Source organism: Aulonocara stuartgranti, assembly GCF_965226115.1.
Source record: "Aulonocara stuartgranti genome assembly, chromosome: 3".
In the NCBI taxonomy this organism is placed as follows: Eukaryota; Metazoa; Chordata; class Actinopteri; order Cichliformes; family Cichlidae; genus Aulonocara; species Aulonocara stuartgranti.
In genome coordinates this window covers 20,487,435-20,510,841 of record NC_138941.1, presented here as the reverse complement: position 1 = coordinate 20,510,841, position 23,407 = coordinate 20,487,435, and the positions used below count along the sequence as shown (strand labels likewise).

At 41.5% G+C, this 23,407-nt stretch overlaps 1 protein-coding gene across 1 annotated transcript in view; it reads left to right on the top strand.

Annotated features, from left to right (window-relative positions):
- The window catches only part of LOC309700530 (NACHT, LRR and PYD domains-containing protein 12-like), a 90,009-nt gene that overhangs the window by 6,320 nt on the left and 60,282 nt on the right, over nt 1-23,407 (top strand). The window contains exons 5-10 of the mRNA XM_082524117.1: nt 304-480; nt 2,228-2,401; nt 10,696-10,872; nt 14,062-14,238; nt 17,429-17,605; nt 20,797-20,973. Of these exons, the coding sequence (XP_082380243.1) occupies nt 304-480; nt 2,228-2,401; nt 10,696-10,872; nt 14,062-14,238; nt 17,429-17,605; nt 20,797-20,973 (1,059 nt within the window). The remainder of the gene's footprint in view (nt 1-303; nt 481-2,227; nt 2,402-10,695; nt 10,873-14,061; nt 14,239-17,428; nt 17,606-20,796; nt 20,974-23,407) is intronic.

Sequence of the window (23,407 nt, the reverse complement as noted above, 5' to 3'; positions counted from 1 at the left end):
CTCTGGATCAGATCTCAGTGACAGACTGTGGACATTATGGAAGCCTAAATGTGACACCATCTTCCTCCTTCATCTGCAGATTAAAGCCAAACAAAGATTCTCATTAAAAGTCTGCAGGTCTGAGAGAGACTCAATCGTTGTGTCATGTCAAACACAGTAAGAGGAGCTGAAGCACAGATGTGAAGAGCAGATTCATCAGATTATGACCTCACTCTGTTTTGTCTTCATATACATTCAGTCTGTGTTTATAATGCAGATTTTCTGCTTTTATAATAACACATTTTATATTTTCTATCATCACAGACTGACTCGGTGTCGGCTCTCAGAGTCTCACTGTGAAGTTGTGGCCTCAGCTCTGAAGTCCAACCCCTCCCATCTGACAGAGCTGGACATGAGTGGAAATGATGGCCTCCAGGATTCAGGTGTGAAGCTTCTGTGTGCTGGACTGCAGAGTCCAAACTGTGGACTGGAGACTCTGAGGTGAGTTCACTGACTGCGGCTGTTGTTGTTGTTTTTCTATATTTCAGGTCTTTGATTGATGTTTGAAACTTTCTTCAGTTCCTAAATGTTCAGGATGTGTCTGAAGACAAATGTGAAGAAGTTTGAGTGCTTTCAGAAATGTTGTCTTTCCAAACGACTGAACAACAGTTTTTCCTTTTGGCTCCAAACAGAAGTGACAGACTTGAGCAGGGTTCATTTAAAGGCTGACAGAAGTGGAGTGGTGACGGGGAGATGTTTGACAGGACAGTGTTTCAGCCTCCACAGGTTCATGTTGTGCTCCATCAGTCAGTGAAGATGAAGTCAGTGCTGATGAGGCTGTAGAGTGTGTGAGGGATGTGAATGAGGATGATGAAGATCTGATGATAGCAGATAAAAACAGGCTGCAGAGACTTTGAGCCATACAGGGCACACAGTGTGTGTACAGAACAGCTGAAATCATTATGGAGGCCTCACTGGGATATGGAAGCATCACAGTACAGCTTCAGTGAAGCATTAAAGTCTCTGATATGAGATGAGAAATGAAGCAGCCAGAGCTTTTTCATGAGTGGAAACCCACTGTGACTGTGAGCTGCTGCTACAGCCTCCAGATTAGCCAGCAGCTCATCCTGCTCAACATTTTCTCACCAACTTTAAAGGAAGTGTGATGTTTTCAGCTGGAGTGATGGTCAGGGTGGCCTCCCTCTCCTCTTCTTCTCCTCTTCCTCTTTCATTTGTAAAGCCACTTCTGCTGCTTTCATTCATTTGGAAGTCCTGTAGCTGAGTTTGGGAGAGACTAACAGCCTCGGCAGCAGAGGGGAGAAAGGCTGTAACACCACCACTTTACTCTGTTCTACATGTCACATCGTTTTATCAGGAAACAAATATGCTCATGTTTTTACTATGTTTGTCTTGAAGATGTAAGAAGATCACATGGTGCTTTTTATTATTGTGTTGGTTTGTTTCCTGTCTCTTGGATGGAGCCCAGCTGTGCGTGGCCCCTGGGCCTGTGGTCAGAGTGTGTGCTGGATAATCCGGCCCAGGATGAGGCCAAACTGACATGGGATGAAATGTTGGTCACATAATTGAGCTTAGTGTAGTTTCATTTCTGCACAATTTAAAAACAACCAAAACTTTGTTCTGTGTTTTCTATGTTATACTGTAGACTTTCTTCGATACTGTGTCCAAAAGGAGCAGCTTTTACTTTGAAGGGGAGCAGTCTCTGTTTCCTCTTCAGGTTGGATGATGGAAGCAAATGAGTGTGTGATGTTCTTTCAGTGTTGCACTTTGTAGACGCTCCCTGAGCACTGGTCTCACAGCCAGCTGCACATAGAGACCAGTGTTGTTAGTCCAGGTCAGAAGATGACTTGTTGGAATGAAAATGAGCTTGTAGTTTGTCTGCTTTAATAATGTGACTGGAAAAAGGTGTTGGACTTCAAATATGTCCATTTCTTTCACACTTCACCTTTAAAAGTGAAGCCTTGTGGTTCCTGGAAGGAAAAACACGACTTTTTCAAGTCTTTGTCCTGTTTTTATGATAAATGTACGACTTTAATGTGAAACATTCAGAGTTTTTTGTCTTGTTGTGTTTGTTTGAAGCTGCTTCCTGTTGGCTTCAGCTGTTTGGAGTTTCCATTTTCTAAACTTCTACATTCTGAACCTTCTTCAGCTCTGAACAGATGATGAAACACTGAATGATTTCAAGCTCACACTTTGTCTAATAAACTTACATCTTTCATTCTTTATACAGATTGATGGACTGTGGTTTGTCAAAGATCAGCTGTGATTATCTGGCAGCAGCGCTGAAGTCCAACCCCTCCCATCTGAGAGAGCTGGACCTGAGCTCCAACAAGCTGCAGGATTCAGGAGTGAAGCATCTGTGTGGTTTCCTGGAGAGTCCAGGATGTGGACTTGAAACTCTGAGGTCAGTCAGCATGTTTTAGTTGTGCTGAGATGAATATGATGTGAAAGTTGTGCTGACACTAAACTGCAGACATCAGGCTGATATTATACTGATCCACACTGAGGATCTTCATGGTAAAGTCTGTTTTCTTCTTCTCTGGTTTAGTCCATTGACTGCAGCAGAACAATGTTCACATTTCAAACCTTCAAAGAAGAAGAAAAATCCTCCACTGGATAATTCACTGTGAAACTCTCCAACTCTTCATTCCACCTTAAAGTCTGTCTGACACTGAAATCCAAAGCAAAATGTGCGTTTGCTTTACAGACAGCAGTCCAACACAAACATACACACATCATCCAAAACACAGTCCAACATCCAAATCTCCTCCACTGCCAGCATGAATGATGGGAAAGAGAAGGAGGAACACTCTGACATTCAGGGTTAGAATGAGTTTCATGAAGCAGACTGTGAAGATCAAAGCTGCATTAGAAAGCTTACATGAATGAATGAGTGGACAGAAGTGGACAGAGATCATCCGAAGCACTTCAAAGGCTTTAAATCAGCACATTTCTCTTTATTCTTTATCAACTCTGTTAGTTTCTCTCAGTTTTCTGTGGAATGAAGCTAACAGCAGGCTAATAAGATGCTGACCAATAGGTTTCTATTAAAGGTTGTAATTTGTATATGAAAAAGTGCTTTGGCTCAGCAGGGATCAGCTTACAGGTAGAATACAGCTGCTGGATGGGATTAGCATGTCATAGCTATCTACCAAACTGCTAACTGGGGGATTTCAGGCCATCTATGGATCATTTTTGCTAACTGTTTATTCAGCTTAGGCTCACAGGGCTGCAGCCTGTGCCCTAGCTGTCATAGGGCAAGAGGCGTGGTCCACCTGCACAGGTGAGCAGTCCATCACAGGGCCAACAGAGAGAGACAGAGAAGCACTCTCTCACATCCACACCTACAGCCAATTTAGAAGCACCAATGAACCTAAGCAGCATTTCATTGGACTGTGGGAGAACATCCAACCTCCAGAGAAAGGCCAACAAGCTTCAACCTACAACCTTCTTGCTTTAAGGCACTAGTGCGAACCACTTTCCCCCATTTCAGCCCAAATCCTGCATCTTCCTGTTTCTGACTCCAGGCCAGCTCCACTAACACTTTCTCATCAGACACTGCCACCTAGTGGAGGAAGTCTTAGTTCCATTTGAAGCTTCAGATTACAGTTAGTTCCTTTACAAAGAGGTGGAGGTGGTGGGGCCACAGCACCATCATCACTGAGTGCCATAGGACACTTAACCTTTGTTTCCATATGCTGGGAACTTCCTGTTGTTCCAAGGAGGACTGGAAAATGTGTGAAAATCTCCCAGTCAGTTCCTCACAGCACACTTCAATCATTTCCCTCCCACAGCATCAGGACCAGGGCTTTTTCTCTCTTTGGTCCCACTAAGAGATTTCCACACAAACACCTCATCAGTGGGACTCTCAGAGCTACCAGCCCTTTGCTACAATCACAAAGCTCTTCATTGAAATCAATGATATCAAAGCTGGAATCAAATGAGTCCAAGTCTTCTGCTGATTCAGCATCACATTCATCTTTGCTCCTTGTTCTGCATCCCCACCATGGACTTCATTCCTTTCCAAGCCAGCCTTGAGTGTCCTTTATTCAGCTCATCCTCTGCTTTACTTTTACACCTGATTTTAGCTGCTTTATCTCTCTTTCAACAAGTTTCTGTGCCTCAATCTTTTTCTTCTCTCCCTCATAACAAGACAGCTTCTTCTGCCTGAGAACATGTTGGAGTGATTTACTAATCCAGGGCTGCTTATTGGGGAAAATACTTCCTGTTTCCAAAGTAATCCCCATTTTTCCCAGAAAGAAATGTAAGTAGAAATCGATGATCTAAGTGAGAACATGAGCCTTTAACAATAGCAGCAAAATATCTCTCCAATCTCAATACTCCCTCTCTCGACCTCTGGAACACCAGAGGTCACAATACATTGTGTTGGGTCACTCCTCGGCCCACTCAGCTGCTTCCATGTCCATCCATGACATCATGGACATCGGGGTCACCACTCCCGCTCTGACCCTCTCTAGCCGTCCTCTGGCTCAGCAAATCAGACAACCTCATGTCATCTAAGTGGTCCAGTAATAAACACCAGCTCCCCCTCGAGAACACTCCATGCGCAAGATTAGGTTTTTTCTGCGTCCCTCTCTTGTGGTCCATCATGCCTCGGGCCTCCAGGATCCTCACCCCCCTGTGGTCACCGAGATCTTCTGCAAAGCAAACAAAACACCTTTTCCTGCACCTCCCTAACTTATCATCTTTGGGACTCTTTAATCAAAAGCCTGATCCTAATTATCTTCTTGACTTATTGACTTGTATTTATATATATTCTTCAACGTTACTCATCATTTTAAAACTCTTAAAACGCTGCTTTCACGTCCCTGCATGCGTTTCCTGTCGCTTGCCTTATCTAATCATCAACATCCTGTACACAGAAGTCTCGCTGCTGCAAGGCCTCCACTCTGACCTAGAATCTCCTTTCACAAGAAAATCATTATAAGCGCCTATTCTACTAAAAGATCCCAAAAAAAACAACCACTTTAATCAATTAAGTTTAAGCATATAAGCAATTACTCCTGCATACATTTTATCATAGCTAAACGCTGCCTTGAAACAACTCCTGTGTGTTAACACTAACTTCATTTTAAAACTCACATTTCCTATGTTATAGCCTGTTTTTGGTACAGCCTTTTTATTTCATCTTGCTCCTTTGATGTAACAATACCTTCTCATTCTAGTTTATCAGACTTAACCAAAATATATGCTTTCCTTCCTTTGGTCCTTCTCTAAAGCAAGAAACTCCTATTCAGTTCCTCTTTTCTGTCACTTGTTACAGGGCCAGCTCAAGTTCAGTTAAACGCTAAATTAATTTGAGGCCTTTTGCCTGGAATCAATACTGTCATGTGTGTTTATGGACTCTATATGTCTGTAAGCGTGTGCAATCCTTCAATAACTCATATCATCCTCACAGTAGATTGGCTAATCATAGCGCTAGCCAAAGGCTCGTGACCCACAAGAGACGAATTGAGCCACAACTCCCTTAAAGGCACAAAATGCAATATGTGTATAAAAAATCATTTCTACGTATAAGCTCTCCCCTTTATCCTAAAAATAAATCTATGTAATATCTGTATGTGTGTCTTCTATTCATTAATGTAATTGTCAGTTATTTTCTCTCTTTATTTTACCTTCTTTTTGTTTACCTCTTTGTTTGTGACGTGGACATCCCTAAACCATCCTGAGTTCCGGCTTCAATTTCAACCCAATTGTACCCTCTATTCTCGCAGTCGAACTCGTCTGGGCTTCACCTTCCCACTGGCCCCTGTGCCCTTCTCTTAGTGTCCTTTGTTGTCTTGTGATCCCCAGCAAACACAGTCTGTTTCTTCTCTGTTTCTTCTCCGTTGCTCTTTTCAGTATTTTCCTTTTAGATTAAATCCCAGCCTGGCAAAATATCCCATTCAGTGTCTTTAAACAGTTATGTCACACTGTTCTTACCAGCCTGCAGTTCACCGTGCATTTTCCATCACGTGCTTTTCTTCCATGCTGCTGCTGGTATCGTCAGTGTAGTTTCAGTTGCACTGTCTTTTGCCTGCTGTTAATTCTTGAAGTCCACGATGTTCTGTCGGTCTTCATCAGGAGATTAACTGTCCTATGAGCTTCTTCTCAGGATCGGGACAAGTGGGAGGTCAAGCTGTAAAATTTTAAGCCAAAATCTGGCCTGTTTTCCTCCCAATTCTGTTAATCAATGGTTTTGTACTCAAGATTCTAGGTTGAAAGAAGTCCACCTGTATTGACACACTAAAGCATACAATTAATATCCTTTTCATTTCTTTTCTTAAAACCTCCATTTGCTTCATCTGCCTGGAGTTTAACTCGTATGTTTCTCTCTCTGTGTGCTCACTTGTCACAGTCAGTTCCTTTTATGGGCATGCAAAGTTCCTGTCACACACACCATTTCCTGTCAACCTTGCAGCTGCTCAGAACCATATTTTCTGTTTCTATCTCTCCTGTTTTGTTTTTTTTACAGGCTAATAAAACTCTTGTTTTACTAAGTCTTGATCTAAAACAATTCACCCTTATTTCACGCACACACTTCTAAATATACTAAATTCTTTGCGTTTGTCAGATCGTCTCACACACACACCGCCTTTTCTCTCACACTTCCACTTCTGCACTCACTCTACTATCAACTTTCATAGTGTTATTATTATTTATTATTTTGTACAAATCACACCCAATCACTCAAAACCTGCTACTCACAGCATTCACACACTTAAACTGTGACAAGAGTTGAGGAATATACTCACAACACGCTTTCCTAAGAGTATTTCAGACATGCCTTTCATAATCAGAAAGAGCAAGTCAAAGAAAACAATTGAAACCTCTATTAATTCTCACAGCACACACATAGAATAGAAAAAATAAAACACACCAGCATTTATTGCTGATGAGAGGTTACTCCTAAAAGTAATATGTTAGTCTTAAATATATACAGTGCACTCACTATATTTATATATCAAAACTCAGTCAATTACTATACATCCACTACGGCAACTCAAAACTTTATTTATAGCCCTCTAATGAACATAAATGGCGTCTTAAACACACACTCAACAATGTTTGCAGCAGTATTTGTAAAACCAACTGTGGTTTAAACAGTTCACTGCTGACTAATTTGCATTTTCACACTCACACACACACAGTCTAAAAATAGCTCCAGCACTGCCTCAGACTCCTTTCACACAGAGATCTCTTATTTTATATTACAAAGACGTCTTATATTTACAACCACTGTCACATCTGTCAGCTTTAGCGCCTAAACAATTTCGACAAATTTGAGTTAACGGTCCAACCGATAAAGTCCAACTTTTTTGTGATCAATTAACCAGTATCTGTCCAACAGTTTCTGGCCTCATCTCTAAAATCCCTAACTCAATTTAAAAGCGTCAACCAACCCAAACTTTGCCTGAAGCTCTATTTTTGGCATTTCACAGCCAAGGCTTACCCCGAAGTTTTAAGTTAAAGTTACACGCCCGAAGTCCAACTTCTGCTGGCCAAAAAAGCGCAGACTACCGTTCCAAACGGTAAGGAGACTCTAACTCCTAGTTATTCTGGAGTGCCCCAAGCTCCACAGTGACCAACTGACTATCCCTCTTCGAGGACAATGCCTAAGCGTCCTTGGCATTGGCAAGCGTTACCTCTGAGCACTGCGCTTCCTATCAGTCCAACTGACGTTCTTGAATAATTTATAATACTTTGGAACAACAGTAAAACAGCCAAAAAAGTGTAAGACTGAAGCAGGTCCAACCTTATAACCAATACGGGCTCCACCCCAAACAATAACCAAATTCCCTAATATACTAAAATCACTCAGCAGTCCAACTGCTTTCCACGGTCCAACCGTATTAAATCCTTGAGCGGTCCAACCGTATTAAATCCTTTAGCGGTCCAACCGCATTCAATCATTTTTAGCAGTCCAACTGCATTAAATCCTCAGTACTGTCATGAGATTCTCATCAAAATCAAAGCAGACATTCCCCAGTAATTTCAGTGAGTAGACTTTAATTTGTAATGTCCAATTTGGCACACTTTGGAAATAATTCAACAGGTAGTGCCTTACCTTTGGATAAGCGGCTTAGAACAACAATGAGAAAAAGAGAGCTGATTATTAGCTCATCAAAACACAAAACAAAATCACAATGAATTATCAGTTAATTTCATTTAAAATAATTCATTAAGTATTTATGTACAATTCAAATTAGTTAATTACATATTTTGTTGGTTTGTTTTCTATTTTAATTATTTTACTGACACATTTAATGAATTATTTAATGATGTATTTATTTAATTCACGTTGCTACTCCTGGCCCTGCATTGCTGTTCATAAATACATTTTATTTGTCAGCTTCACCCATCAAAGTCAGGGGGCGGGGTTAATGCTGATCAAGTCAACACCATTGCTTTGGTCTGGTGGGCGTTCTTTTAGTGGGCTTTTCTCAATACTAAGTAGGCCTACACACCAGGGTTTGGACATGTGTGGACCCAAACTATACTTTTACCCTTTTTTGTGTGTCACCAAATACACTTTAATATTTTCTAGACAAGAATGTAGTGGCGTAATCTTTAACCTCTTTTGGCTCCAAACAGAAGTGACAGACTTGAGCAGGGTTCATTTAAAGGCTGACAGAAGTGGAGTGGTGACGGGGAGATGTTTGACAGGACAGTGTTTCAGCCTCCACAGGTTCATGTTGTGCTCCATCAGTCAGTGAAGATGAAGTCAGTGCTGATGAGGCTGTAGAGTGTGTGAGGGATGTGAATGAGGATGATGAAGATCTGATGATAGCAGATAAAAACAGGCTGCAGAGACTTTGAGCCATACAGGGCACACAGTGTGTGTACAGAACAGCTGAAATCATTATGGAGGCCTCACTGGGATATGGAAGCATCACAGTACAGCTTCAGTGAAGCATTAAAGTCTCTGATATGAGATGAGAAATGAAGCAGCCAGAGCTTTTTCATGAGTGGAAATCCACTGTGACTGTGAGCTGCTGCTACAGCCTCCAGATTAGCCAGCAGCTCATCCTGCTCAACATGGACCTGTGGTCAGAGTGTGTGCTGGATAATCCGGCCCAGGATGAGGCCAAACTGACATGGGATGAAATGTCTGTCACATAATTGAGCTTAGTGTAGTTTCATTTCTGCACAATTTAAAAACAACCAAAACTTTGTTCTGTCTTTTCTATGTTATACTGTAGACTTTCTTTGATACTGTGTCCAAAAGGAGCAGCTTTTACTTTGAAGGGGAGGCGTCTCTGTTTCCTCTTCAGGTTGGATGATGGAAGCAAATTAGTAGCTGTGTCCCAAAACGTCGGCTGCATCCTCCAGAGGCTGCATTTGAAGGCCGATTACGTCACAGCCAGGCGATGAAGGCTGTCCGTATTTGTCGACTCCTTCAAATGTGCCCGACAAATGCGTCCTTCATTTCCCCGAATTTGAAGGATTCGTCGGGTGTGTCCTTCGTGGCCCACCATATCCCAGAATTCATAGCGCGGCCCAGCCAAATTTCAGCTGCCAACAATGGCGGCAGCTACCAAGTTTTCAAATTACTCTTATTAATCTTTCTGGGTCACAAAGTAAACTTTTAACATATTTTCAGGCGAGAAAGTAGCTGTGTAAACTTCAAATATCTGCTTGGTTTATCAAGACATCGCATATTTGCAAAAGTGTGCCGACGTTTTCGGAGACGTCTGTTCCCCACCCGCTCGCTAGCAAGCCAGGGGGTTCAATGGTCACTCCAGCCGGCGAGAGCAACGGACGCCCGGCTTCATCGTTTTCAGACCCCGCTCTTTCACTACTCAGGTTAAACATGATATATAAGTCACTCGGATAACTTAAAAATGTAATTGTTTGCCTTTTTTCTGTGTTTTATTTGTTCCGGAGTAAATCGGTTTGGCTGAGATCAAAGTTCCTCCGGGATTTTCACACAGCTGAATAAACGTTAAACAGGAAACTGATTAAACAGAAGTGTGAGACGGTCGAGAGTTTACGCCAGTGTCCTGTTATATTTTAGATAGCAAGGAGCAGACGGCCGAGTTTATTAAACTCCACCAACACAGCGGTGACGCAAATCTGAAGGCTAGACCGTCCCATTTCACAGCCTCGCACTTCCAGCCTTTTCGGTCTTTGAAGGACCCGGCCCACGTAGACCGCGAATACTGGGTCCTCCGAAGGATGCAGCCGACGTTTTGGGACACAGCTAGTGTGCGATGTTCTTTCAGTGTTGCACTTTGTAGACGCTCCCTGAGCACTGGTCTCACAGCCAGCTGCACATAGAGACCAGTGTTGTTAGTCCAGGTCAGAAGATGACTTGTTGGAATGAAAATGAGCTTGTAGTTTGTCTGCTTTAATAATGTGACTGGAAAAAGGTGTTGGACTTCAAATATGTCCATTTCTTTCACACTTCACCTTTAAAAGTGAAGCCTTGTGGTTCCTGGAAGGAAAAACACGACTTTTTCAAGTCTTTGTCCTGTTTTTATGATAAATGTACGACTTTAATGTGAAACATTCAGAGTTTTTTCTCTTGTTGTGTTTGTTTGAAGCTGCTTCCTGTTGGCTTCAGCTGTTTGGAGTTTCCATTTTCTAAACTTCTACATTCTGAACCTTCTTCAGCTCTGAACAGATGATGAAACACTGAATGATTTCAAGCTCACACTTTGTCTAATAAACTTACATCTTTCATTCTTTATACAGATTGAGGGGCTGTGGTTTGTCAGAGATCAGCTGTGATTATCTGGCAGCAGCACTGAAGTCCAACCCCTCCCATCTGAGAGAGCTGGACCTGAGCAGGAACAACAAGCTGCAGGATTCAGGAGTGAAGCATCTGTGTGGTTTCCTGGAGAGTCCAGGATGTGGACTTGAAACTCTGGGGTCAGTCAGCATGTTTTAGTTGTGCTGAGATGAATATGATGTGAAAGTTGTGCTGACACTAAACTGCAGACATCAGGCTGATATTATACTGATCCACACTGAGGATCTTCATGGTAAAGTCTGTTTTCTTCTTCTCTGGTTTAGTCCATTGACTGCAGCAGAACAATGTTCACATTTCAAACAGTGAGACTCAACGTATGGCCCGCGGCCCACACGCGGCCTGCCCACCTTTCCTGATTCAGAGAGAGGGGACCCTGATTAACTGTGTAGTGTTCTTCCTCACAGTTCTAAGTATCAGACACAACAATGAATAATCCACAGCTGACTGTCTTTAGCAGGTCAAAGGTCACGGCACACAGCAGGCAGTGGGAAATATTATAACTCTGATCATTTATCAGCACATATCCATATGTATAAAAACAAAGCTGACACTGTGAGACTTGATCAGAGGTGTGATCATCACAGCAGAGGCCTTTGTGTCAAAGTCACTGAGGATCAAACAGAAACACATGAAGCAGATTTTCCTGTTCTGGCTTTTTATAGCAGATAACCTTCAAAATATTCTGCAGTCCATCAAAAACTGAAGCAAACCATGAATCAACATGTGAACATGAGCTGATGCTGCTGAAGTGAAGCAAAGTTACAGAGGTTTGATTACAGACACAGCTGAGAGTTTGTAATCTGTCATCATTTTAAAAGGTTTACATTTCTTCAGTATATCCACATTTGCAGCTGGTACCTCAACCTCCACTTGTCCAACACAACTGCTGTCCACTGCCTCCATGACATTGTGATTTTGCTGTTGGTCTTCTGTCAGATCTTCATCAATCACTTCTGCACGGGGCACACCTTCAGACTCTGCAGCTGCATAACGAAAGCCTGTAAGATAAAATTAGACATAAGGTAAATATACACCAATATTCCAATGACAGGTGTGTGATTCATCTGGAAGTTATGTGCGGATTAGTGTACAGTGATAGCAATTTAGTATGTTTTTAGAGGGGGGGTTGTTTACCTCCGATGGGTGCTCTTTTTCGCTTCCGTTGCGTACGCCTTGAGTGCCGGTCCGAGTCTGAGACAGGTATGTCGTCATGCCCCATGTGCAGTGTTGGTGCCCAGTCTGGATTTGTTACATCCATTTCATATGCTGGTTTGCCTGCAATAATGCCAAATCATAAGCTACTCAGTCGACATGATGTGGTTCTGCAGCATCACACATTAGCATGTTTTATCTCATTATCTATGACCTCAGCACGTTGAAAATAACACTAAAAGCCTTTCAAGAGTGATATGAATTAATTTAGAACTCACCGGAAAGAAAATGCCGTGAGCAAACCAACAAAAAGCTGGGGATTGCAGAGAACTCGATATCCGCTCGTCTCACCGCTGCAATCCAAGCCTGGCGTCTTTGTTTAGTAATATCGGATACATGGGATCCCTCACGTTGCCTCCAGGACGGAAAACGATGAAAAGAGAGCCCGTTATCCAGCTTCTTGCCTTCACGATCGTGTGATCTAACGTTGCAACCGACAACACAACACGTACGATCCATAGCTGAAATGGTATCCTTTGGCTGGCCTACTGTCATGGCGGAAGGGGGCATGGCCCATCTCCCGTGACATCACGCTCCAAAGCCCTATAGGTGGGAAAATGTACCATGTCGACCAATCAAAAATGATATGGAAACATGACATTTGGTTGTTTAGCAAAAGGGGGAAGTTTTAGGAGTGACCGGCAAGAGAGAGCGAGTGAGCGAAAGAGAGAGAGAGTTTTGATACGTGAGAGATTTGTGACGTTTACCGTGTTTGGTCTCAAGTTAGTTTGTTGTCTTGTGTATTTAGTGTGTAGCTGTTGTTTTGTTTTGTGTGTCAGTTCTACTAGTGATCGTCACAGTTGCTGCCTTAAAGCCAACAAAGGCAGATTGCAGTGTAAACGCTGAGTGACACACCTGCTGTCAGACCTGCAGGTTTATCCCTGTGCTGTTCTCATATGTGTTAGAGTGACACAAACTATTGTTTGACACCTGATTGTTCTGTAAATAGTTTGAAATGATTATATGAAAAACGTCTGAGCCTTGGCTGCATTTTTTGGTAAATAGTACCATATAACTTTGTTGTTTGCAAAACGTGTGTGTATTTTTAAAAATGTACAATCTCTATTTGCATTTCAAGTTATGAAGATGATTCGTTAAACATGTGTGTGGTTTTTACAGTCAAAATATCACTTTCTACTTGTATTTTAAATTTTGTCTGAATTTAGATAAATTGTGCTGATACAGTTGGTCAAAATGAGAAAATAACAGATTGGCAAGATAAACTGTTTTTAAAGGTAAAATATAGAGGCCACATCAAAAGTAGTCAAGAAGGGTTAAAGGCTAAAAGCAAAGTTGTCACCAAGTACTGTTTATATTTGTGTGTATTGCTGCAGCTTTTTTGAGTATTAATTTGGTGCCTTTGTGTGAAATAATGGTATTGTGAGTGATCCATATAGTCACAAAGAATAGCCACTTGTTTCTGTGCTACCAAAGTTCCCCGGCTTTCATTCAAAATGTGTTTATCGTCAGCACCTGCACATTAAACTACTTAAACATTATAAATGTCTTCAAGCTCACACTGAGGCCTGTGGGGTACTATCAGCCACTGAGACAGTACACACATTTATATGTGTTTGTATATGAATATTTCATACTTTAAGACTGCCTGTTTATTTAAGGGAGATGAACAAAATACATTGGAATTGTACAAAATAATATCATGGATGATAAATTAAATAGATTTTAAGTAGATGCTTGTGCATTCTTAAAGTCTTATATGTTGAACTGAACTATGTGATCTGTTCAAAGCCTTAATCTTAATTTGAAGTGAAATGTGCATTTTGAGTTTATACACTATGTATATAAGGCGACCGTTTCCTTTTGCAGTATTTTTGTGTGGTGTACTTTTCTATGTCTTAACAAAAGGGGAACAAAGGTGTTTAAGTTCACCTAGGATGATGTGTTTTAATTTTCACATGGTCTTGCTTGAATTTGACCCTGACAAAGGCGTATGAACTCTGTCAGCTGTTTGGAGTTTCCATTTTCTAAACTTCTACATTCTGAACCTTCTTCAGCTCTGAACAGATGATGAAACACTGAATGATTTCAAGCTCACACTTTGTCTAATAAACTTACATCTTTCATTCTTTATACAGATTGGAGAGCTGTGGTTTGTCAGAGATCAGCTGTGATTATCTGGCAGCAGCACTGAAGTCCAACCCCTCCCATCTGAGACAGCTGGACCTGAGCTCCAACTACAAGCTGCAGGATTCAGGAGTGAAGCATCTGTGTGGTTTCCTGGAGAGTCCAGGATGTGGACTTGAAACTCTGAGGTCAGTCAGCATGTTTTAGTTGTGCTGAGATGAATATGATGTGAAAGTTGTGCTGACACTAAACTGCAGACATCAGGCTGATATTATACTGATCCACACTGAGGATCTTCATGGTAAAGTCTGTTTTCTTCTTCTCTGGTTTAGTCCATTGACTGCAGCAGAACAATGTTCACATTTCAAACAGTGAGACTCAACGTATGGCCCGCGGCCCACACGCGGCCTGCCCACCTTCCCTGATTCAGAGAGAGGGGACCCTGATTAACTGTGTAGTGTTCTTCCTCACAGTTCTAAGTATCAGACACAACAATGAATAATCCACAGCTGACTGTCTTTAGCAGGTCAAAGGTCACGGCACACAGCAGACAGTGGGAAATATTATAATTCTGATCATTTATCAGCACATATCCATATGTATAAAAACAAAGCTGACACTGTGAGACTTGATCAGAGGTGTGATCATCACAGCAGAGGCCTTTGTGTCAAAGTCACTGAGGATCAAACAGAAACACATGAAGCAGATTTTCCTGTTCTGGCTTTTTATAGCAGATAACCTTCAAAATATTCTGCAGTCCATCAAAAACTGAAGCAAACCATGAATCAACATGTGAACATGAGCTGATGCTGCTGAAGTGAAGCAAAGTTACAGAGGTTTGATTACAGACACAGCTGAGAGTTTGTAATCTGTCATCATTTTAAAAGGTTTACATTTCTTCAGTATATCCACATTTGCAGCTGCTAACTCAACCTCCACTTGTCCAACACAACTGCTGTCCACTGCCTCCATGACATTGTGATTTTGCTGTTGGTCTTCTGTCAGATCTTCATCAATCACTTCTGCACGGGGCACACCTTCAGACTCTGCAGCTGCATAACGAAAGCCTGTAAGATAAAATTAGACATAAGGTAAATGTACACCAATATTCCAATGACAGGTGTGTGATTCATCTGGAAGTTATGTGCGGATTAGTGTACAGTGATAGCAATTTAGTATGTTTTTAGAGGGGGGGGTTGTTTACCTCCGATGGGTGCTCTTTTTCGCTTCCGTTGCGTACGCCTTGAGTGCCGGTCCGAGTCTGATACAGGTATGTCGTCATGCCCCATGTGCAGTGTTGGTGCCCAGTCTGGATTTGTTACATCCATTTCATATGCTGGTTTGCCTGCAATAATGCCAAATCATAAGCTACTCAGTCGACATGATGTGGTTCTGCAGCATCACACATTAGCATGTTTTATCTCATTATCTATGACCTCAGCACGTTGAAAATAACACTAAAAGCCTTTCAAGAGTGATATGAATTAATTTAGAACTCACCGGAAAGAAAATGCCGTGAGCAAACCAACAAAAAGCTGGGGATTGCAGAGAACTCGATATCCGCTCGTCTCACCGCTGCAATCCAAGCCTGACGTCTTTGTTTAGTAATATCGGATACATGGGATCCCTCACGTTGCCTCCAGGATGGAAAACGATGAAAAGAGAGCCCGTTATCCAGCTTCTTGCCTTCACGATCGTGTGATCTAACGTTGCAACCGACAACACAACACGTACGATCCATAGCTGAAATGGTATCCTTTGGCTGGCCTACTGTCATGGCGGAAGGGGGCGTGGCCCATCTCCCGTGACATCACGCTCCAAAGCCCTATAGGTGGGAAAATGTACCATGTCGACCAATCAAAAATGATATGGAAACATGACATTTGGTTGTTTAGCAAAAGGGGGAAGTTTTAGGAGTGACCGGCAAGAGAGAGCGAGTGAGCGAAAGAGAGAGAGAGTTTTGATACGTGAGAGATTTGTGACGTTTACCGTGTTTGGTCTCAAGTTAGTTTGTTGTCTTGTGTATTTAGTGTGTAGCTGTTGTTTTGTTTTGTGTGTCAGTTCTACTAGTGATCGTCACAGTTGCTGCCTTAAAGCCAACAAAGGCAGATTGCAGTGTAAACGCTGAGTGACACACCTGCTGTCAGACCTGCAGGTTTATCCCTGTGCTGTTCTCATATGTGTTAGAGTGACACAAACTATTGTTTGACACCTGATTGTTCTGTAAATAGTTTGAAATGATTATATGAAAAACGTCTGAGCCTTGGCTGCATTTTTTGGTAAATAGTACCATATAACTTTGTTGTTTGCAAAACGTGTGCGTATTTTTAAAAATGTACAATCTCTATTTGCATTTCAAGTTATGAAGATGATTCGTTAAACATGCGTGTGGTTTTTACAGTCAAAATATCACTTTCTACTTGTATTTTAAATTTTGTCTGAATTTAGATAAATTGTGCTGATACAGTTGGTCAAAATGAGAAAATAACAGATTGGCAAGATGAACTGTTTTTAAAGGTAAAATATAGAGGCCACATCAAAAGTAGTCAAGAAGGGTTAAAGGCTAAAAGCAAAGTTGTCACCAAGTACTGTTTATATTTGTGTGTATTGCTGCAGCTTTTTTGAGTATTAATTTGGTGCCTTTGTGTGAAATAATGGTATTGTGAGTGATCCATATAGTCACAAAGAATAGCCACTTGTTTCTGTGCTACCAAAGTTCCCCGGCTTTCATTCAAAATGTGTTTATCGTCAGCACCTGCACATTAAACTACTTAAACATTATAAATGTCTTCAAGCTCACACTGAGGCCTGTGGGGTACTATCAGCCACTGAGACAGTACACACATTTATATGTGTTTGTATATGAATATTTCATACTTTAAGACTGCCTGTTTATTTAAGGGAGATGAACAAAATACATTGGAATTGTACAAAATAATATCATGGATGATAAATTAAATAGATTTTAAGTAGATGCTTGTGCATTCTTAAAGTCTTATATGTTGAACTGAACTATGTGATCTGTTCAAAGCCTTAATCTTAATTTGAAGTGAAATGTGCATTTTGAGTTTATACACTATGTATATAAGGCGACCGTTTCCTTTTGCAGTATTTTTGTGTGGTGTACTTTTCTATGTCTTAACAAAAGGGGAACAAAGGTGTTTAAGTTCACCTAGGATGATGTGTTTTAATTTTCACATGGTCTTGCTTGAATTTGACCCTGACAAAGGCGTATGAACTCTGTCAGCTGTTTGGAGTTTCCATTTTCTAAACTTCTACATTCTGAACCTTCTTCAGCTCTGAACAGATGATGAAACACTGAATGATTTCAAGCTCACACTTTGTCTAATAAACTTACATCTTTCATTCTTTATACAGATTGATCGACTGTGGTTTGTCAGAGATCAGCTGTGATTATCTGGCAGCAGCACTGAAGTCCAACCCCTCCCATCTGAGACAGCTGGACCTGAGCTGGAACAACAAGCTGCAGGATTCAGGAGTGAAGCATCTGTGTGGTTTCCTGGAGAGTCCAGGATGTGGACTTGAAACTCTGAGGTCAGTCAGCATGTTTTAGTTGTGCTGAGATGAATATGATGTGAAAGTTGTGCTGACACTAAACTGCAGACATCAGGCTGATATTATACTGATCCACACTGAGGATCTTCATGGTAAAGTCTGTTTTCTTCTTCTCTGGTTTAGTCCATTGACTGCAGCAGAACAATGTTCACATTTCAAACAGTGAGACTCAACGTATGGCCCGCGGCCCACACGCGGCCTGCCCACCTTCCCTGATTCAGAGAGAGGGGACCCTGATTAACTGTGTAGTGTTCTTCCTCACAGTTCTAAGTATCAGACACAACAATGAATAATCCACAGCTGACTGTCTTTAGCAGGTCAAAGGTCACGGCACACAGCAGACAGTGGGGAATATTATAACTCTGATCATTTATCAGCACATATCCATATGTATAAAAACAAAGCTGACACTGTGAGACTTGATCAGAGGTGTGATCATGACAGCAGAGGCCTTTGTGTCAAAGTCACTGAGGATCAAACAGAAACACATGAAGCAGATTTTCCTGTTCTGGCTTTTTATAGCAGATAACCTTCAAAATATTCTGCAGTCCATCAAAAACTGAAGCAAACCATGAATCAACATGTGAACATGAGCTGATGCTGCTGAAGTGAAGCAAAGTTACAGAGGTTTGATTACAGACACAGCTGAGAGTTTGTAATCTGTCATCATTTTAAAAGGTTTACATTTCTTCAGTATATCCACATTTGCAGCTGCTACCTCAACCTCCACTTGTCCAACACAACTGCTGTCCACTGCCTCCATGACATTGTGATTTTGCTGTTGGTCTTCTGTCAGATCTTCATCAATCACTTCTGCACGGGGCACACCTTCAGACTCTGCAGCTGCATAACGAAAGCCTGTAAGATAAAATTAGACATAAGGTAAATGTACACCAATATTCCAATGACAGGTGTGTGATTCATCTGGAAGTTATGTGCGGATTAGTGTACAGTGATAGCAATTTAGTATGTTTTTAGAGGGGGGGGGTTGTTTACCTCCGATGGGTGCTCTTTTTCGCTTCCGTTGCGTACGCCTTGAGTGCCGGTCCGAGTCTGATACAGGTATGTCGTCATGCCCCATGTGCAGTGTTGGTGCCCAGTCTGGATTTGTTACATCCATTTCATATGCTGGTTTGCCTGCAATAATGCCAAATCACAAGCTACTCAGTCGACATGATGTGGTTCTGCAGCATCACACATTAGCATGTTTTATCTCATTATCTATGACCTCAGCACATTGAAAATCACACTAAAAGCCTTTCAAGAGTGATATGAATTAATTTAGAACTCACCGGAAAGAAAATGCCGTGAGCAAACCAACAAAAAGCTGGGGATTGCAGAGAACTCGATATCCGCTCGTCTCACCGCTGCAATCCAAGCCTGACGTCTTTGTTTAGTAATATCGGATACATGGGATCCCTCACGTTGCCTCCAGGATGGAAAACGATGAAAAGAGAGCCCGTTATCCAGCTTCTTGCCTTCACGATCGTGTGATCTAACGTTGCAACCGACAACACAACACGTACGATCCATAGCTGAAATGGTATCCTTTGGCTGGCCTACTGTCATGGCGGAAGGGGGCATGGCCCATCTCCCGTGACATCACGCTCCAAAGCCCTATAGGTGGGAAAATGTACCATGTCGACCAATCAAAAATGATATGGAAACATGACATTTGGTTGTTTAGCAAAAGGGGGAAGTTTTAGGAGTGACCGGCAAGAGAGAGCGAGTGAGCGAAAGAGAGAGAGAGTTTTGATACGTGAGAGATTTGTGACGTTTACCGTGTTTGGTCTCAAGTTAGTTTGTTGTCTTGTGTATTTAGTGTGTAGCTGTTGTTTTGTTTTGTGTGTCAGTTCTACTAGTGATCGTCACAGTTGCTGCCTTAAAGCCAACAAAGGCAGATTGCAGTGTAAACGCTGAGTGACACACCTGCTGTCAGACCTGCAGGTTTATCCCTGTGCTGTTCTCATATGTGTTAGAGTGACACAAACTATTGTTTGACACCTGATTGTTCTGTAAATAGTTTGAAATGATTATATGAAAAACGTCTGAGCCTTGGCTGCATTTTTTGGTAAATAGTACCATATAACTTTGTTGTTTGCAAAACGTGTGCGTATTTTTAAAAATGTACAATCTCTATTTGCATTTCAAGTTATGAAGATGATTCGTTAAACATGTGTGTGGTTTTTACAGTCAAAATATCACTTTCTACTTGTATTTTAAATTTTGTCTGAATTTAGATAAATTGTGCTGATACAGTTGGTCAAAATGAGAAAATAACAGATTGGCAAGATAAACTGTTTTTAAAGGTAAAATATAGAGGCCACATCAAAAGTAGTCAAGAAGGGTTAAAGGCTAAAAGCAAAGTTGTCACCAAGTACTGTTTATATTTGTGTGTATTGCTGCAGCTTTTTTGAGTATTAATTTGGTGCCTTTGTGTGAAATAATGGTATTGTGAGTGATCCATATAGTCACAAAGAATAGCCACTTGTTTCTGTGCTACCAAAGTTCCCCGGCTTTCATTCAAAATGTGTTTATCGTCAGCACCTGCACATTAAACTACTTAAACATTATAAATGTCTTCAAGCTCACACTGAGGCCTGTGGGGTACTATCAGCCACTGAGACAGTACACACATTTATATGTGTTTGTATATGAATATTTCATACTTTAAGACTGCCTGTTTATTTAAGGGAGATGAACAAAATACATTGGAATTGTACAAAATAATATCATGGATGATAAATTAAATAGATTTTAAGTAGATGCTTGTGCATTCTTAAAGTCTTATATGTTGAACTGAACTATGTGATCTGTTCAAAGCCTTAATCTTAATTTGAAGTGAAATGTGCATTTTGAGTTTATACACTATGTATATAAGGCGACCGTTTCCTTTTGCAGTATTTTTGTGTGGTGTACTTTTCTATGTCTTAACAAAAGGGGAACAAAGGTGTTTAAGTTCACCTAGGATGATGTGTTTTAATTTTCACATGGTCTTGCTTGAATTTGACCCTGACAAAGGCGTATGAACTCTGTCAGCTGTTTGGAGTTTCCATTTTCTAAACTTCTACATTCTGAACCTTCTTCAGCTCTGAACAGATGATGAAACACTGAATGATTTCAAGCTCACACTTTGTCTAATAAACTTACATCTTTCATTCTTTATACAGATTGATGGACTGTGGTTTGTCAGAGATCAGCTGTGATTATCTGGCAGCAGCACTGAAGTCCAACCCCTCCCATCTGAGACAGCTGGACCTGAGCTCCAACTACAAGCTGCAGGATTCAGGAGTGAAGCATCTGTGTGGTTTCCTGGAGAGTCCAGGATGTGGACTTGAAACTCTGAGGTCAGTCAGCATGTTTTAGTTGTGCTGAGATGAATATGATGTGAAAGTTGTGCTGACACTAAACTGCAGACATCAGGCTGATATTATACTGATCCACACTGAGGATCTTCATGGTAAAGTCTGTTTTCTTCTTCTCTGGTTTAGTCCATTGACTGCAGCAGAACAATGTTCACATTTCAAACAGTGAGACTCAACGTATGGCCCGCGGCCCACACGCGGCCTGCCCACCTTCCCTGATTCAGAGAGAGGGGACCCTGATTAACTGTGTAGTGTTCTTCCTCACAGTTCTAAGTATCAGACACAACAATGAATAATCCACAGCTGACTGTCTTTAGCAGGTCAAAGGTCACGGCACACAGCAGACAGTGGGAAATATTATAACTCTGATCATTTATCAGCACATATCCATATGTATAAAAACAAAGCTGACACTGTGAGACTTGATCAGAGGTGTGATCATCACAGCAGAGGCCTTTGTGTCAAAGTCACTGAGGATCAAACAGAAACACATGAAGCAGATTTTCCTGTTCTGGCTTTTTATAGCAGATAACCTTCAAAATATTCTGCAGTCCATCAAAAACTGAAGCAAACCATGAATCAACATGTGAACATGAGCTGATGCTGCTGAAGTGAAGCAAAGTTACAGAGGTTTGATTACAGACACAGCTGAGAGTTTGTAATCTGTCATCATTTTAAAAGGTTTAAGATAAGATAAGATAGAACTTTATTAATCCCTCAGGTGGGTTCCTCTGGGAAATTCGACTTCCAAAAAGCACAGCAACGACCGAAGTTACAGTTACAGAATTGTTATATATATATATATATATATATATATATATATATATATATATACACACACACACACACACATATATATAAATACAGAGACAAATATAAATAAAATATACAAAGGGGATAAATAGAATAAATAGGAATAAAAAATAAAAATACAAGTGAATTGCACATTTCAAGTATTGAGTCTATTGCACTGTTGACTATTTACAAAAAGTATTGCACAAGGTATTGTACAGTGAGGTGAAGAGGCACTACAGCTTAGTTGTTCCCCCCTCCTTTGTCCTCCTGTTTCCCCTCCCTCTCCCCTCCAGAGAGGAGTTAAACAGTTTGATGGCGTGTGGGACAAAGGAGTTTTTAAGTCTGTTAGTTCTTGTCTTGGGGAGAAGCAACCTGTCACTGAACAGACTCTTCTGATTGTTTATGGCCGTGTGCAGAGGATGCCCAGCATTGTTCATAATGTCCATCAGTTTCTTTAATGTCCTTTTCTCTGCCACTGTCACCAGAGTGTCCAGCTTCATGCCGACCACAGAGCTAGCCTTCCTGATCAGTTTCTCCAGCCTGGATGAGTCCCTCTTTGCTGTGCTGCTCCCCCAGCACACCACAGCATAGAAAAGTACTCCAGCAACCACCGACTGGTAAAACATCCTCAGGAGCTTCCTGCAGATGTTAAAAGACCTCAGCCTCCTGAGGAAGTACAGTCGGCTTTGGGCTTTTTTTATTACATTTCTTCAGTATATCCACATTTGCAGCTGGTACCTCAACCTCCACTTGTCCAACACAACTGCTGTCCACTGCCTCCATGACATTGTGATTTTGCTGTTGGTCTTCTGTCAGATCTTCATCAATCACTTCTGCACGGGGCACACCTTCAGACTCTGCAGCTGCATAACGAAAGCCTGTAAGATAAAATTAGACATAAGGTAAATGTACACCAATATTCCAATGACAGGTGTGTGATTCATCTGGAAGTTATGTGCGGATTAGTGTACAGTGATAGCAATTTAGTATGTTTTTAGAGGGGGGGGGTTGTTTACCTCCGATGGGTGCTCTTTTTCGCTTCCGTTGCGTACGCCTTGAGTGCCGGTCCGAGTCTGATACAGGTATGTCGTCATGCCCCATGTGCAGTGTTGGTTCCCAGTCTGGATTTGTTACATCCATTTCATATGCTGGTTTGCCTGCAATAATGCCAAATCATAAGCTACTCAGTCGACATGACGTGGTTCTGCAGCATCACACATTAGCATGTTTTATCTCATTATCTATGACCTCAGCACATTGAAAATCACACTAAAAGCCTTTAAAGAGTGATATGAATTAATTTAGAACTCACCGGAAAGAAAATGCCGTGAGCAAACCAACAAAAAGCTGGGGATTGCAGAGAACTCGATATCCGCTCGTCTCACCGCTGCAATCCAAGCCTGACGTCTTTGTTTAGTAATATCGGATACATGGGATCCCTCACGTTGCCTCCAGGATGGAAAACGATGAAAAGAGAGCCCGTTATCCAGCTTCTTGCCTTCACGATCGTGTGATCTAACGTTGCAACCGACAACACAACACGTACGATCCATAGCTGAAATGGTATCCTCTGGCTGGCCTACTGTCATGGCGGAAGGGGGCATGGCCCATCTCCCGTGAC